At 41.0% G+C, this 17,140-nt stretch overlaps 1 protein-coding gene across 2 annotated transcripts in view; it reads right to left on the bottom strand.

Moving 5' to 3' along the window:
* Positions 1-17,140, bottom strand: part of LOC102794949 (RNA-binding protein Raly-like) — an 87,568-nt gene that overhangs the window by 11,763 nt on the left and 58,665 nt on the right. For both annotated transcript variants that reach the window (XM_087844563.1, XM_087844562.1), the window contains exon 4: positions 4,177-4,358. In XM_087844563.1, coding sequence (XP_087700689.1) covers positions 4,177-4,358 — 182 coding nt within the window. The remainder of the gene's footprint in view (positions 1-4,176; positions 4,359-17,140) is intronic.

Genomic DNA, 17,140 nt, shown 5'->3' with positions numbered 1-17,140 from the left:
CAGGGAGAATGGACTGCCATACACGTTATGTGTCTGTGAGCGAGGGAGGGAGAAAAAGGAAAAGTACGAGCTGTCATCGAGCAAAAACGGGAGCTGGAAGCATGTAAATATAATAATAACCACTGCAGCCAAGAAGAGAGCCTGACGAGCCCAGTTGTAAGTAAGCTATTAAGACTCGACTGTACACCGTGTTCGTGTTTTCCTCCAAAAACAATAAGTTCCTTTGGAGCAGCCTTTCAACGCCTCTCTCTGTCTCTGCTAGCAAAGTTGACCCAGACAACAAAGTAAAGCTAGTTTTCAGCTACGAGCCGACACAGAACCCACCGTATTAGCCAGAGGTCCCTTTACTACGGTTCGGAGCCGCGGACCTTCAGTAACAGTAATAAATCACAGCAATAGTACATTCATGTAGTTGTAAACAGCATGATAATATATTAAGTAATCCAAAGTATTCAGAATACGTTACTCTCATTGAGTAACGTAACGGAATACGTTACAGAATACATTTTGGGGCATGTAATCTGTAATCTGTAATGAAATACATTTTAAAAGTAACCTTCCCAACACTGAGTATAAGCAACAAATGTGCAGTTGTTTAGAACATAAAAACTAAATCTGGGTTTGAATCCTGGACCTGCAGTTTAATGTCAAACCTGCATTTGAAATGTATGTGGTGTACAGATAAGACATAACACGTGGACAGTGACACTAGTTATTAAAAACATGGGTTTAATTTAAATTATTTGATATCCTAGCGCTGACACACATGGAAAGTACAGCGAGGGCTTAGAGAAGGGGGTAAAAAGGGAAATTAAAGAAAAATAGATGGCACACCCCTTTGTCTTGCCATGTTTTAGGGCATCTTAGTGCCAGTCTAGACAAATCTGCAGCAGACAAAAACATTTTAGCCTGTTTCAATATCAGCGTGCATAAATCCAGCGACATAAAGAAATGTTTCTCTGCAGCTGGGTGTGGAAGAAAATCTCAAATCTCATCAGCAACAGCTTTAATGAACCTCTGTGATCCACATTCCCACAGAGAGAATCAACAACCGGTAGATGGTCTGAGCCCACAAATGACAGCAGAAACCAACATGTAATGTAAAACAACTCTGAGCAGTTCTGTCTTCTTCTTCTCTCTTTGCAGCGCTGATGTGTTTCAGGGTCATTTTCTGTTCATAAGTGGGCCGATGCAAACTCGAAAGTCAGCGCTGACCGCAGTAGGATTTTACAGCTCCATGCAGATTCGAGTGTCATTCAGTGACCCGTGCAGTCGTCAAGGCCGCGCTCCTGCACCATCAGTTACTCTTAGCGCTGCGCTGCCGCCTTCTTCAGCTGCGCGAGCCCTCGCCCTCGCTGTGCTCCATAATGGACTGACGCCGCTGCACACAGCTCTCCAAATGACCCTGAAAACTACTTCAATCCTGAAAGCTTTTCGACCTCTGAAGCTTGCAAAGGCAATCTAATTTCCTTGTGATGGGGCGCAGTAAAAACTATTAAGGCTTGTAATAAACTAGTATAAACAATTCTTATTTTCCACGCACTATTAACTCGGTCTAATTGTGAGAGCTGATAGGCTCGGCTGGGTTATAGCAGGAGAGGAGAGCCCTGCGGTACAGAAGCTTTTAATGAAGAGACCATCTGGAGCGCCCTCCCTCACCCGCCTTCTCTCCAGCACCCTGGGGCCTTACCACCGAGATGAGCTGTCACACAGGCGGGAGATAACACGAAACAGGGTTTTGGAGAGGAAATATCCTCAGAGTGCAGCAGGTTTCCACAGGTGCTGCAGATTTAAAGGGGGGAAAAAAACAGGCTGAACATCACAACTGTGTACAAATGCGAACATCAAGGCCGAGGCTCATGTGTGGGTCTGAAATTTAAAAGCCGTTAATTGGTGAGGGATGTGGCGTTAAACACCCCTGCGTATCGTCCTCTGACAGCAGCGGGGAGTTGGTGTCTCTGGCCTTTTTCGATAAAAGCCTTTTAACAGCCGAACTTCCTGAACTTCTCGTGCCACAGCATTTCCCTTCGTCCTTTACCCTCGGCAGAGTTACAGCCACGACTCTGGATTTAATGTTTGCTGATGTTTTCATTAGGTTTAACGGTCATGTAGCTCTCAGTGGATGGATAAAGTGCACGTCTCTCTGGGACATGAAAAACAGTTTACTGGAAAAGCGAGAGAAGAAGACTCGGAACAACTAGGCGCTGTGAAGGTAAAAGAATAAAACGTATATGTACAGTTAACAGGCAAGTGCTGAACACAGTATTATTTTACTTTATTTATTTATATATTTTATATATATATTATATATTTATATATATATATTTTTATATATATAAATTTTATATATATATTTTATATATTATATTATTATTATTATTATTATATATTATTATTATTTTATATTTATATTTTATATATATATATATATATATATATATATATATTTATATATATATTTATATATTTATAAGGGATTTCAAAAATCCACACGTTTGATGGAGACTTTCTGTCTTTGGTTAACAGAAACTGCCATGACGAGCTTACTGAGCTCACTCTCTGAAAGTGCAATATGAAGGACTCTCCACGTATAGATATGAGCGCCACGTGATAATTTCAGGAGTGTCTAAATGATACATCGAAAAGACCACGTTTTTACACAAAAATAGAGTTAAAGAATAAAGACAATTAAATCAAACAAGGATTCAACTTGATCATAGGAATCATAGGATCGTAGTAATTGGTCAAACATGCTGATTATAAGTTTCTGTATCTGAACATGGTGGGAAAGGGGGTTGATTGTTTGTTGTTTGGGTTTTCACTAGGGATGCACCGATACCGATACTGGTATCGGGTATCGGGGCCGATACTGTAAAATATGTGTGTACTCATACTCATAAAAGTTAACCGATACCATGAACCGATACCAACTTATTTCATTAATCAGAGGGTGGCTTGTCATTTCTGTTGTAGTTTTTAGATTGGCCACTAGGGGGACATCCCGCGCTAAACAGGCACAGGGTTAGACGAGTGAGACTGGCAGCTCCAGATAAAAAAGAGAAACTGGAGGCTGCTGTAGCTAGGCTAAACAAAATGTCAGCAGTGTGGAACAGCCAACTTTAATTCAGGTTTTGGAAAAGCGAAGAAAAATGTCAAGAGAAAATCCACGGGCAGTTAAAATAACAGAGGCTCTGACTCATTTTATCGCTCTGGATGACCAGCCAATGCCGGTCGTGGAAAACATAGGATTGAACCGTCTTCTCAGCATACTCGAGCTGCGATATGAAATTGGACACTCTGCAATAATTTAAAAGTTTATTTTATTCCAAACAGAAGTGTTTATTTATTATTCTGAAAGCTCGAGACAGTGCCAATAGTTCAGTGATCATCCCTAGTTTTCACTATATTATTCTCGGGTCTTTACTTTACAGGAAAAAGCACCTTGAGGGCACTGTTGTTGTGATTTGATGATATATAAATAAAATTGAATAAATTGAATTCACTCTTTCACTACCAGCAAACCGCCTCCTGCAACCATTCGCTGATCAGGGAATACTCATTTTTCCCTAGCGACTGATGGTTGCCAGGCAGTTGGCAGTAGGTGTGTGACTGGGGCCTTTTCTCAGCACCTTTCCTATTAACCATTTTTCCTTTCTGAATTTAAGCTGAATGAAGGTGAAAGATCACTGTGATCACTGCCACTCAACTACACATGTGCAGGCCTTCAACAGAGTTTAAAAATAGCCGGTGAAGAGGAAGCGATGCGCGGCCGCCCAAGGCTACAAACAAATGAAAAACTGGGTTTTTATGTTGCTAAACACAAACATAGAGGTTAAACACACATCTTCACCACTTCCAAGCAAATGGTGGACTTCAGTTGATGAGGTGACTAATTTTCTTTGTTTTTGCAGGATATGTAAATGTGCATAAATATCAAAATAGTGAAATAAATGAAATGTTACCACTTTAAATATAGAAAATGAAGCATGTCCACTGCCAGTATTGGAGTTAAGTTTTGTACCATTTACTTAGAGCTAATATCCACGGCTACATCACCCTATAACTGACCTATAATATAAATAATACCAGAAATATAAACCTTGTAATTTTGTATCTGAAATTGTTTAAACTTTAAAAGTTCAAAGTCATTTTTCTATCCGCACAGCATCCTCTTACATTTGCTGCTGGAGGCGGAGGTGTGTGCGTTGTTGCTCCTTCTGGACGGCCTGCTGCTCCTCATTCTCAGAGCCGCTGTGGACAATGAAGAGGAGGAGGAGGACGAAGACGAAGGGCGGGGCTGTTTTACAGGACTGGGATCCGCTGGGACCGAAGAGGGAACTCGCTGATAGTCAAACACGCTGAAAATAAACACACACACATGCAAGCTTTAAATACTCACACCCTCGCAGACAGAGTCCCATGATGCACCAGGGCCTGAGGCGGCAGCGTCATGCTGCTCGTTTCCATCTCAATAATGCTTTATTGTTACGATGAAATGAAGGCAAATTTACATCGTGAGCAGAGTTCGTCTTTATGAAGAGCAGCTTGTTTGAAGTCATTTTTATACACAAAAATCTTTGTTATTAAAGTTTTAAAAGCAGAAAGCGGAGAAGAAACAAATAATCTTTTTATTTTTAAAGGCTTTTATTTCTCTGAACTTTCCCTGCAATGCTTCTGGCTTGCAACTCCAAACACAAATCTTTAGAATGAACTTGTAAAATATATACCTTCATTTAAAAACAACAGTCAATAATTTCCTAATGCAGCTATTTTTCTTAATCTGGAGGAATCAGTGAATTTAAGTGGTGGATTAATCCACGTTTGATGCTTCAGTATTGCGTCAGTAAGACGTCTGAGTGACCGAGAGATTTCTGTTATGATCTGTAGAAAAAAAGACTCTTAATTTAAATATCTGACGACCAAAATCAAAGACAAACCAAAAACTCAACAGAACAAATAGGAGAATCATTTTGGAGTCGGTGACCCAGCCTACCATCTTTGCTCATTGGTGGTCGTCCAGGTAGACAGAGCTGGCCTCTTCTACACCTCTCGAAGCATTTGCGTGAACACCTCAGTGCTCTAAAAAATGTCCCTCTGCACAGCTGACTCTACGAGAAGATATGACTCTACTACTGTGCACCGTGCATCTGTAGAGTACCTGATGTGGTCTCTCCTTGATATATGCCCATGCACTCACATGAGGAAGCCTGTGCTCAAGTTTTGGTGAATCAAAGTCCAAGATTTTATTCTGTTTTTTAGCCCTAATTAGCAGCTATCTGTGTCTTTATGTTTGTCAGACTGCTTTCGAGTCTGCGAAAGCATTACTGTGCAGTTCCCCTGTTCTTACAGCACCTAACTTCATGTCCCCTTTCAAGTTTGAGGTTGACGCTAGTGCGTCTGGTGCAGGAGCTGTCCTTATGCAGGAAGACCATCGCGGCGTGGATCGCCCAATTTGTTATTTTTCAAAAAAGTTCAACAAACATCAGATTAACTACAGCACTTTTGAAAAGGAAGCCCTTGCCTTGTTGTTAGCCCTGCAGCATTTCGAGGTGTATATCGGATCCAGCTCTATCCCTGTTCAAGTATTCACTGACCACAATCCATTGGTGTTTCTCTCCCAGATGCAAAACTCGAATCAGAGACTTCTGCAATCTTTTGCAAGATTTTAACCTGCATATCAAACATAAGAAAGGGACGGAAAATGTCATCGCTGACGCCCTGTCGAGAGCAATTTCATAGTTTGGGAATTAAACAATGGGAGGGTTGTTTAATTCTTATGGAAGGGGGTGTTACGAACTTGCATGTTCATGTGTTTGTTTTGTGCAGGTGTTATGTCTTTTTATGTTAATTTAGCTGTGCCAGGGCCCTGCTCCGATTGGTGCGTGGATACACTGCACCGACGTGACTGGTTCCAGCTGGAGGACCCGCCCATTAAAAGGAGGCTGGAGCGCTACAGCGGGAGAGGTCTTCGTGTTTCTCCTCACGACCCAGCAGTATTCCTGTGGCAGCCGCTGGCTGCGGTGCGCTTGAAAGTTGTGGAAGTGGAGTGGGTAGGGGTGAGCTGCCGTTTCTTTTGATCACCCGTTTTTCTCCTGTTTTGAGTTAGTTAAGGAGGTTAGACTCTGTCTTTATTCTTGACTTTGTTTTGGTAAGGTCAGGGGTGCGGGATTTGTGTAGATTTGTTTTGTTTATTGTTTTGGCCTGAAGTGTTGACACTCCCGTTTTGGTTCCTTTTTTTCACATTGTAAATAAATCACATTGAAACTAAAGGATTTGTTTCTTGTGGCTGCTTGGGTCTTGGGGGGGGAAGCGAGTGCCTCACTCATGTTATTGCCTGGCCCTAGACGGGTCGTAACAATACAGACTGCGTCAGTAACCAACAAAGTCATCCTTTGTCCAGATTTGATAACTTCTGCCTCCAATAACCCAAAACGTTGGTGACCAAAGTGTTAATGTTGAGGCCATGTGGTCAACAACAAAGCTGCCTGTGTACCTATTTGTTGCAAATACGAAAGGCAAACATAAGGAAAACACGGGGAATACATGCAACAAGGGTGCATGGAAAGTAGATTGAATACATTTCCTGACTAAATATTTGCAGGCGGTCTGATGTTACCGTCACACTGCTCCCTCTATTCAGAGGTTGAATATGCCAATCAAACTAATAGAGGAAGAGGTTTAATATGAGGATGACATGCAACTCGTAGAGCATCACTGTGGATGTGAACCAATTACAGGCCTGAATACTAAAGAGCAGAGACAACAGGACAGTCTGCTCAAGTGGACAGGTCATGAGTCGTCCTTCAGCTCCTCTCGTTCATCTTCTCGCAAGAATGCTTCATTCCTGATATGAGAAACCAAACTATGAGGCACTAATGTGCTCTATTAATCTGCATTGAGAAGCTGAACCAATAACTTCTCCTCAAACTATTTGTATAGATTTTTTTATGATGCTTTAAGGATTTTGTGATCTTTGAGTTTAATTCCCAACTAAAAACCAAAACTTTTAATACTTTCAGATGCAAACGCGTATAGAAGGCTGAGGTTAGGTTGCATGAATAAAAAAGTATTTAAAGGTTAAGAGTCTTTTCAAATAAATCTCACACACCAACACTGAATGCATCCAAGTGAAACTGTTTGAGTACATTGCATTGCTTTATGCCAAAGAGCTGCATCATTACTCCAAACTACTAAAACCCCATTAATGAGGCATGTTCCATATTCCTTCGTCACCATAAACACTCACGCTGTATTTTATTTTAAAATGTTCCCGTCGTGCTTAACTCGCTGCTTTAGCAGGATATTAATTAGATTTTTGGAGAACCAAAGTTGAAGTAATATCCTGCTAAAAACATTACCTACACCTTCTCCTCCTGTTTGTTAAAAGCGACGCTGTCCAGCGGTTTGTAAAATACAAATCCATACAGGCTAAACTGTAAATATTTGGACGGGTACATGTTCTAAAAGTTGCATATTTTATGGTTTATTTTTCCTGCGTGCACTTATGCAGTTCTTTCTGAACTGTATGTGAAATACAGACTGAAGGAAAGCTGCCATTCTGTACAGGAAGCCCAGTTTTTTTTCTTTTCTGTTTTGTTTTTTTACTTTTTTATTATTTTAATGATTGATGATTGTAACAGGATTGATGAAGCTCAACAGTAAGACTGATGTTTGTAAAAACAAGCAGAGATATATAGCTTATTGGATAACGTGATGCGAACTTGACATTCATGTAAGAGTCATTTAATGCAAAGCATTCCTCGCGGTTGGTCTTCGTTTGCATCCAAATCAGCTGATGAGATTAGAACTTGTAGCTTTTTCCAGTTTGATTTGAAAGTTCCTGTTTATTAAAGTGCTCCCTGTTTAGCTCTTATGCTAGTTTTTGTGTCCATTTTGAGTTTTATCAACTAGTCCTTAATTACAGTTTCTGAGTTCATTCAGTCTTTCTAGTTTATTCTGCATTTCCCTTTTCTTCAAAAAGATTTGGCATGAGCCCCCGCATCCTCAGGACCTTCTATCGCTGTGCCATTGAGAGCATCCTTACTGGATGCATTACCACCTGGTACGGCAACAGCACCGCTTACAACCGCAAAGCTCTCCAGAGAGTAGTGCGGTGCTCTGAACGGATAATTGGAGGTGAGCTTCCCTCCCTCCAGGACATCTACAGGAAGCGGTGCCTGAGGAAAGCGGGGAGGATCATCAAGGACTCCAGTCACCCCAGCCATAAACTGTTCAGACTACTTCCATCAGGAAGGAGGTTCTGCAGCATCCGGTCCTGTACCAGCAGACTGAGAGAAGCTTTTTCCATCAGGCCATCAGACTGCTGAACACATCATAGACACCTCACCTTCACTACTGGAACTTCAACATTATGCACTACATACTGTATATAAATGCCACTTGTTTTGCACAACATCCAACTACCAACCTCTGTATATTTTATATATTTATTTTATTTTTACTCTATTTAATTTGTAAAATATGTGCACACACACACACACACACACACATACACACATGTAGACATACATATTTAGTATACACATTCAGAAACATGCATACACTCTTATATCGTACATATATTTATTCATATAATTCTCAGATTTAGCCATTCTTATATTTGCTTGTTCTTATGTTATTGTACTTTGCACACCTCTGCTGCTTGTGAAACTCGCACACAAGAATTTCACTCACATGTACTGTACCAGTGTACCTGCACATGTGATGTGACAATAAAAGTGATTTGATTTGATTTGATTTCTTGCTTCTTACGTCCTGCTTTTGGTAGTTATTTAGCTCCGGTGTCGCGTTTTTACTTTTCCCTTCTCTGTCTTGACTGTCCACAGCTGTGTCTTGTTATCCTCCTATTCCTCTTATACCTTCTCAAATAGGGAAAATAAACCAGAGTTCAAGTGCAGCTGCAAACACTCTTAAACTGACAGCAAGTATGCAGAACATACCAACCAGCATTTACAGGGTGTTTGGGAAAAATACATTTTCCCCCCAAAATGTCCAAACTAATTGTTGTGCATCACCCAGAGAACCAACGTTTTACTCATGACACAGCATAACCACTTCTGTTTCTAAAATGTTTTGCTTATGAGTTTCTAAATTTGGAAAATTCAAAACCGTGACTATTTTAGATGGTGCGCCATTATTTATTTTCAGTGTGTGTTAACAACCGTTACCTTGGAAACTATTAAGTAAAACAACCGTTACCTTGGAAACTATTAAGTAAAATATATAGTAATGCAACACCTATTTATCAAAGGGGACTCTTGGACTTTACCAGCATAGCTTTGCATGAATCAGACTTCAAAATCATACATATGCAGGTTGTCTTGTGGTGCTAACTTCCTTCTGATTGGCTGCCTCTTGCAAACCGTAGGTTAGGACAGCAGCTGTAATGACCATATAAGGGATAGCCCTTGCCTATGACTTCATGCAGAGCCAAGAGTAAAAAAGAAAGAAGAAAACAGTGAATTTGAGCGTTTAGAGTGATTGGCTCACACTTACTTGTACATATGCTGGCCTCGTTATTTAAAATATGAGACACATCTGTCATATTCCAGGATATATATGGTAGAAAATAAAGAAAAACTTCAATTCAAAGCTGTATTTTAAGACACAGCAGGATAACACAAGTGTTTAAAACCTCCCCCTGAAGGAAGTTTTCATACAGCCGAGTTTTTCTCCTTACTTGTAATGAAAGTATCAAATTGATTTATAAGGAAATTAATTGAGAATGAAAGCTGTGCCATTTGTATGTAGCTGCAGTTGAAAGTCAGCTGAAAGTGAATTTGGTCTTAAATCAGTTGCAGCTGCTCCCTCTGTCGGGCCGCGTTACCTGCTGGAGGTGAGATGAAACTTTCTAAAGGACAGAGTGATTTATCTTCTATAAGCGGATAACCAGCACTGATTTCATTTCATCAAATAATCCCAGATGCCCTCCTTTCAGCACTCGCTGCACCTTCTCCCTTTTGGTGTTATGTCGCCGCTCGCTGATGCCGTGTTTTTTCCCGCGGTTGTTGCGGTCTGATAGAGTGCGCCGTGCTGCGGGTGAGAGCTGACTGACAGCTCCAATTTGATGCAGGGAACGATAGAGGAGGCGACTGCGAGGATGAGGAGAAGCCTTTCCTCTCGCTGCCAACCTCTGCTGCCTATCACAGCAGCCATCTACAGCTGGAGGAGCAATGACTGCAGGGGGAACATGAATACACTTCATCTCTTTCACTGTCACACAAATAGAAATGCGTACGCACACACACACACATGCACACGCACGCACACACGCATATGTCTGCTCAGTACATTTTAAAAGGTTCTTCTGTGACATGGGAAAAAAAATCATTTACACTTTAAAGGCCGGGGAAAGAAGCTGTGTGCACCTACAAACATGCAGAGATATTCAGGTTCAGAATTTAACTCCATCTAGAGCCTGTTTTCTTCCAGTTTTGAGGATTTCATGCCAAATTAGGAAGCCATGAATGACTGAAGGCCACACACATCAGCACATTTAGTGTTTGTAACGTGTCAGAGGATGGTAGCGTATGTTGGGAATAATGGTTGCTGCTTTTTTTTTTTTTTTTTCATATTTTTATTGAGAGACAAGTGTACATTAGTTTACAATGACAATACAATCTGTTCCCCCTCATATATTTTTTAGTTTTTCTTACACGAACAGATACGATAATACACACACACACGCTTAAATAAAATTGAAAAAACAAACAAACAAAACAAAAACTAAGAAGAAACCCAAAACACACACAAAAAAAAAAAAAGGGGGGGGGGGGGGGGGGAGATATGTTTTTAAGAAAGAATTTAAGAAATGACATCACATCTCTAAACCAAAAACAAACTGAAGGTGGCTTTGAAGATTTCCAAAGGAGTAAGATGCAACGTCTAGCCAAAAGTGATGTAAAGGCTAATATTTTGAAGTGTGTAGGGTCGGTTAGACCAGTGTTGACTGGAAGCCCAAAAACAGCTAGAAAAGGGTCGTAGCTGATTTGGGTCCCAAGAGCCTTGGAAAGAATAACTGAATTGACTATGTGCACGTTAGCATATGCTACTTCCAGTGCGGAAACTCCTGTGGGGAGCTTTGTTTCCGGTGTCCTATTCGCGCCTGGTTTACGGTCCAAAACAAGTTGAGCAAATGTATGAATCAAGCGGCGATTTACGTTTCTATAGATGTCTTGGGCATTTACCCAATATATCTGTAAATAATGTTCATCAACTTGTTGATATTTTTCCCCGCGCCTCAGAGCAAAAGAGAAAATGGATTCAAATGTTATATTTCTCAGCTGTCCCTCGTTTATCGCGGGTATTATGTTCTAAAAATAACCAGTGATAGGTGAAATCAATTAGCCAATTTTATTTTCTGACGGTGCAAAACGTGTCGTGGACATACAGCACTTCAGAGTCACACTGCTAGCATCGATGCAGCGATTCTGTATTGTACAGGAGAGAAGTCACGGAGGAGATCGTCTGCAGCGATCAGGACGCAGGACAATGTGATGTAAAAAAATAAGCATGCAAACTTGCACGAAAAAATCTCACAGCCAGGTGAAAGGTGAACCGCGTTATTAGCGAGGGACCGCTGTAATTTTTAAGGTAAGTCACAACATACCCTTTGTAAATACTAATGTGTAGAAACCCTTACCAGCAATCATTCATTTTTTGTGTGGCTTTTTTTTCACGGTTTGTTAACATGCTGTGTAGGTGTGTACTTGACTAGCTGATATCAACATAATGGGGGAAACACCTGGTTTGACTATTGTTCACCTGTAGTGTGAATGCTGAACATTTGCCTGTTTAAATCATAAGACCAGTCACTATACAGAGATGTGCTTCTGAATGTGGACGATGTGTCTTCTGCTGCAGTGATGCAGTTCTGCTTGTGTTGAGTGATGTAAACAACTGATCGATCTAAACTCTTTAAAGGTCAAAATTGATCATTAGATTTTTTATGACACAACAGTGGTGAGTGTTCCCACCTTCTGCTCTTTGTGACTTAACGCGATCTTTCCGTTTTCGAGTTTTGGACATGATTTTGGAGGATATCTTTGCAGTAGCGATTGACCGCAAAGTAAAGCTACCGGAAATGTACAACCCCACATCCGGTCTCAAACCAGGAAGTTAGCATTTTCTCGTGCACAGGGTCAATACTGACTCCAGAAGCCGTGGAGTCTTGGGCACAGAAAGAACATATGGCCTAGGTCACATGGGGTGGCATGACATCTCTCACACTGATCCATTACTTGTGGGTAAATCTCAGACAGACGAGACTTTGAATAGTAAACACCTTGAACTGGATAAGTTGTAACCTGGCACAGGACGTACTATAAAGGACATTGGATACTGCTCTCTCCCATTGCTGATCTGAAAAAATTACTCCTAACTCCCGCTCCCAAGCCCCCCTAATCTTAGCAACTGAATGGACATTTAAATCCATAAGTTGTTTATATATTAAAGATAGGGTTGCTGCTTTTTAACAGTTAGTGAGGTGCCATTTCTTGACACCAATGCTGAAAATGTACGTCTGCTATGATGGCCAGAGCAGAAGTAGTGAAACTGATGCAAAGCTGCATGAAGCTACGGAATCCAATGACCACAAGCAGCGTGTACTGCTGCCGAATTTATACACATTCATAGCTTTGTACATTAAAATGGGAAAAATAAATGCACCCAAGAACCCAAGAAGAAAAAAAGCACCTGGAGGTGACTGTTGCTGTGATTTGGCGCTCTACTAATAAAGCTGAATTACTGAGTCAGCAGTGTGTTGGTGACTTTTAATCACTCTGGGTCTCAGTACTCGGCAACCCAACTTTATGTGGTCTGACGTTTCATGGCTGAGATGATGTGGTTCCTACGTACTTTCACTTTGCCATAATATATGACACAGCCGAAGGAGAAATAACTGTTGCAACAGTTGCATCTTATTACAGCACCACCCTCCAATTCACCAGCTCTTTACAACAACCCAAATATTTCACAAATGTTTCTAAGGGCAGAATGAATGGCTAGGTGCTTCCTTTTATATACCTGTAGCAAATGGACTGGAAACACTTGAATTCAAAGACTAAGAGGTGTGACCCAATACTTATGTCCATACCTGCCTCTTAAGCCAAGTCTTAAGTTGATGTCTTTAGCCGTTTCTAGGTCAAAACTCTTCAGTTCCCAAACTCAAAAATACTCTACAGCATGACTGAGAGTTAAAAACTGTCTGAATTCTCTCACGATTGCAACAACTGGGCGATTGTGGCTCAAGAGTTGGGAGTTCGCCTTGTAATCAGCAGGTTGCCGGTTCGAGCCCCGGCTCGGAGAGTCTCGGTCGTTGTGTCCTTGGGCGAGACACTTCACCTGTTGTTATGTTACTGCTTAGTTAATTTCATGTTTTGAATGTTAGTAAAATGTGCCACCCTGTGGCCCCTTTAAGTCGATGTTTTATGACAGTAGAAGAAGAGTTAAACAGGAAGTGGATGTTTTCTTGCTATGCTGTTTCAAGATGGCCGCGCCACATTCATGTTCTTCTTTTGGGTGTTTGTTAAAGCATTGTCTGTAAGTATTTAATGGTGAAAAGCAATGAGACACTCCAAGGACTGTCTTTATGTGTGATGGACCACAGTTAACAAGTTTTTCTATGTGCTATTCATATGTAAATGAGATCGCCAATTCATATGCTAATTAGCGGTGCTAATCGTCATGCTAGCTTCTCAAATGCAATGTTAGGTAATTGGTTTAAGGCACATGTTGTTGTTAACAGTACAGATGAGTAATGTACATTTCCACATTTGCTTTATTGTTACAGTTTCACAAAATGAAAGAACCAGTAAACTTCATAAGCTCTCATCTATTGTCTGGAGTTCCTGGGTTCATGTTTAGCTGTTTGGATAGCTAGTCAGACTTCTAGCGAGGCCATTTACACCCGTTGGCTACTGGTGTTGGCCAGAAGGGCCGATGGTGCGATATGGCAGCCTCGCTTCTGTCAGTCTGCCCCAGGGCAGCCGTGGCTACAACTGTAGCTTGCCTCCACCAGTGTGTGAATGGGTGGATGACTGGGTGTGTAAAGTGCTTTGGAGTCCCTAGGGGGGACTAGTAAAAGCGCTATACAAATACAGGCCATTTACCATATTTAATAAAATGATCAGTGTGGCTGCTCTACCAGATGTGACCATCAAGTTTAACATCCAGGCATCCATGAAAAACAGGACATAAAGTTAGCTCGCTAGTTTCCACCCAAAGATAATACACCGTGTTCTGAATTAGGGGTTTCTGAAAAATTTAAACCAACAGCTCTGCTATCACTTCGGACGTAAATGAAGACAAAAAACAAAACGACAGCAACAGTATGGTTACTGACGTTAGGATAGCTGGTATATAATTGTGTGCCACATGGTCAGCTACAAAGCTATGGTTACGGGAGAACCCTTGAGATGATCCATGCGCACCATCAGCTTCGTCATAATACACTGTCATTAATCTCCTGCTGCATGGTTGAGATTACTCACTATAATAAAATTCCTGGTTCTTGGCTTCATGTACCCATTCATATCTTTGTTAGCCTCAGAGTGATTCTTTTCTGACCCGTTCAAATATTTGGTGTCTTGTAATCTGTGAGGTAATGGGGTGTAGTTACATTGTAAGGTTTTAAAAACTAAGCTTTAAGATGTCCTGCAGACAACTAGTGGTAATAAAAACCCAGAGAGGCTGAATATTTTTTGGCAGGGCTTCAGATGAAATAAAACAACAAAGCATTAAAACACTACGCTAAAATGACAACAGCTTTAATGAACCAGGGTTTACATGTCATCACTTAACAACCAGATACTGTATTATTGTATTAACTTCAGTTTTATACTGACTGTTACATCGATAAGTACGCAAAAAAAGGTTAAAAAGCAATATAAGTGATGACTTATTTTGTGAATCTTGTGTTTAATGCTCATGTCTATGGAAACCGCCTGAGAGGGCACCTGATAGTTTTAATTTATTAGAATTCAACAGAGTTTAAGGTTGATGGGGAAGGTAAAAGAGAAGCTAAAAATATCAAGCAGCCCTCGTGCAAAGAGGGCTGGAACATCGTGTCGTTAAACAGAAACTTTACTGCCTGCGTCGCTGACGGTGCCTGACAGACCTGACATCTCCTCAAAGAGACTTTATTTTTATCTCCTAATAAAGTTCAGCATTTTGGTTTTTATTTTGTGTCACACAAACAGTTCAGTGCAGTGAAAGCAAAGTTCAGGCATACAGCAGATGTGTTAGGGCATTATCAGCACCCTTGATTTGTGGGTTTGTATGATCGGCACGCTCGCAGAAACACACTCAGACGTCCCGCTGTGTTTGTCCCTGCAGTCACAACACATCAGGTAACAGGTGAACGTGTTGTGTTTGTGTTGGTCGGGGGGCTACTGTACCACACTAAGCTGATAATCCGCAGCCCAGCAGATAAACGCCTATAAATATTTACAGGGCAGCAGTGTTGACACAGCTTTGCATCCTGCCTAGCTTCCTACAGAGTGAGACAGGGCGGACTAACATTGAAAAACTTCAGTAAATCTTCAGGAAGCTAAACAAATGAATACATACATGAATACATTACTTCTGATCATTGTGGGGGGATCTTCACAGAATGCAGCACGGGTCGTATTTTGTTCTTCAACTGACTGAAAGGTTCAAATATTCTAATGCTGGACAGTTTTGTACAAAATGACATCTGATCCATGGGTAAAGCATAAAAACAAGGTGCTCAGTCTTGGCAGGAAGACCACAGACTGTATATGAAAGATGTACACAGCGAATGTGAACTTGACTAGTACTGTAATCCTGGTCTGTTGAATATGAAGGCTCATGCTGAGTGCTATTACTGTTGCCAGGTTAGTGTTTTGAAACCAGGTGTGAGAAGCGAGGGAAATCTGTGAAATTGCACATTTTGTGATTGACAGGTTGTTAGCAAATGAGCAAATCCTGGAAAATCATCCTTATAAACTTTCCTGGATAAAACCTTCCCATTGGTAAACGATCTACTCTACCTCCACAGCCACAAAAACACAGAAACATTTTCTGCAACCAAAACTATCACCCCTACTGGCCATTATGAAAAAGGCAAATTTAAGGGGTTTCAGCTTTTCAGATCAGAAAGCTTTTATTATTTTATGGATTTGGAGCTTGATCCTTAATTTTTGGCTGCGCCTGTGTCGGATTTCTAGTGTCAGAAAAGGCTACAGCTGCTAAGGTACTCATTCTAGCCAGCTAGGTTAGCATAAACTGTATACGTGTAAAATAGATGCAGATCAAAGCTGCTTTTTGGATGGTCTGTTACTACAACTAAATCTACAGGAGGCCATATTATTTCTCAAAAGGCACCAACACAGTCCAGACATCCAGATAAGAGACTCCAACTAGCTGCAACAAAGCCTAACAGACAGTAAACAGCTACAGCCGCCTGTGTGACCCTCCATTAGGACATCAACCTTCAAGCCTCACGTTATTAAAATGTTTAAAAAAAGTATATCCACAAAAATTAAAACCATTTTTGTCGCAGTCTGTAAACACGGCTCTGTCTGCTATAAAGTTGGACATGGAAGTCTACACGGACTGACTCACTTTCGTAGACAGTCTCAAGTGGACATTAGAGGAACTGCAGGTTGGATTAATTTCTGTCCTTTTTTTTTAGCCTTAAAGTTGTCCTTTTTTCAGATCAGGTGTACTTTTTCACCTTGGACGGAGTGACTGGCTTTAGCTCTGCACAAACTGGGAACTATCAGAGTTCTTAACCCTTTAAAGCCTGTCGGAGCTGACACGCTCCATTTTGCGTAACTACTTTTAAATCCCTGTAGAACTGGAACCACGTAAGCTAGCGCAATATTTTTTTTTGCATATGAAACTGGAGGAGTTGTACTTACATCTTATGCCATCAGCTTGTGCTAGGTCACAGTTTCCTTCCACATATAGCTTTGCAAAAATTGCATAAAAAGCACTTAAAGCAACAAAAACATAATATTCCCAAAACACGCTTTACCGATCCGATCAGCTGTTTGTAACACTTCCTATGTCCATCAGCGTGAACTATCGCATGTCCGCCATGACCTGGCCGAAACTGGAAATGACGTCATTTTGCGGAAATGTAGTTTTTTTACCA

Source organism: Neolamprologus brichardi, chromosome 7 (assembly GCF_056152115.1).
Source record: "Neolamprologus brichardi isolate AB-2024 chromosome 7, ASM5615211v1, whole genome shotgun sequence".
In the NCBI taxonomy this organism is placed as follows: domain Eukaryota; kingdom Metazoa; phylum Chordata; class Actinopteri; order Cichliformes; family Cichlidae; genus Neolamprologus; species Neolamprologus brichardi.
Note: the sequence above shows the minus strand (reverse complement) of the source record. Positions and strands in the feature narration are given on the sequence as shown.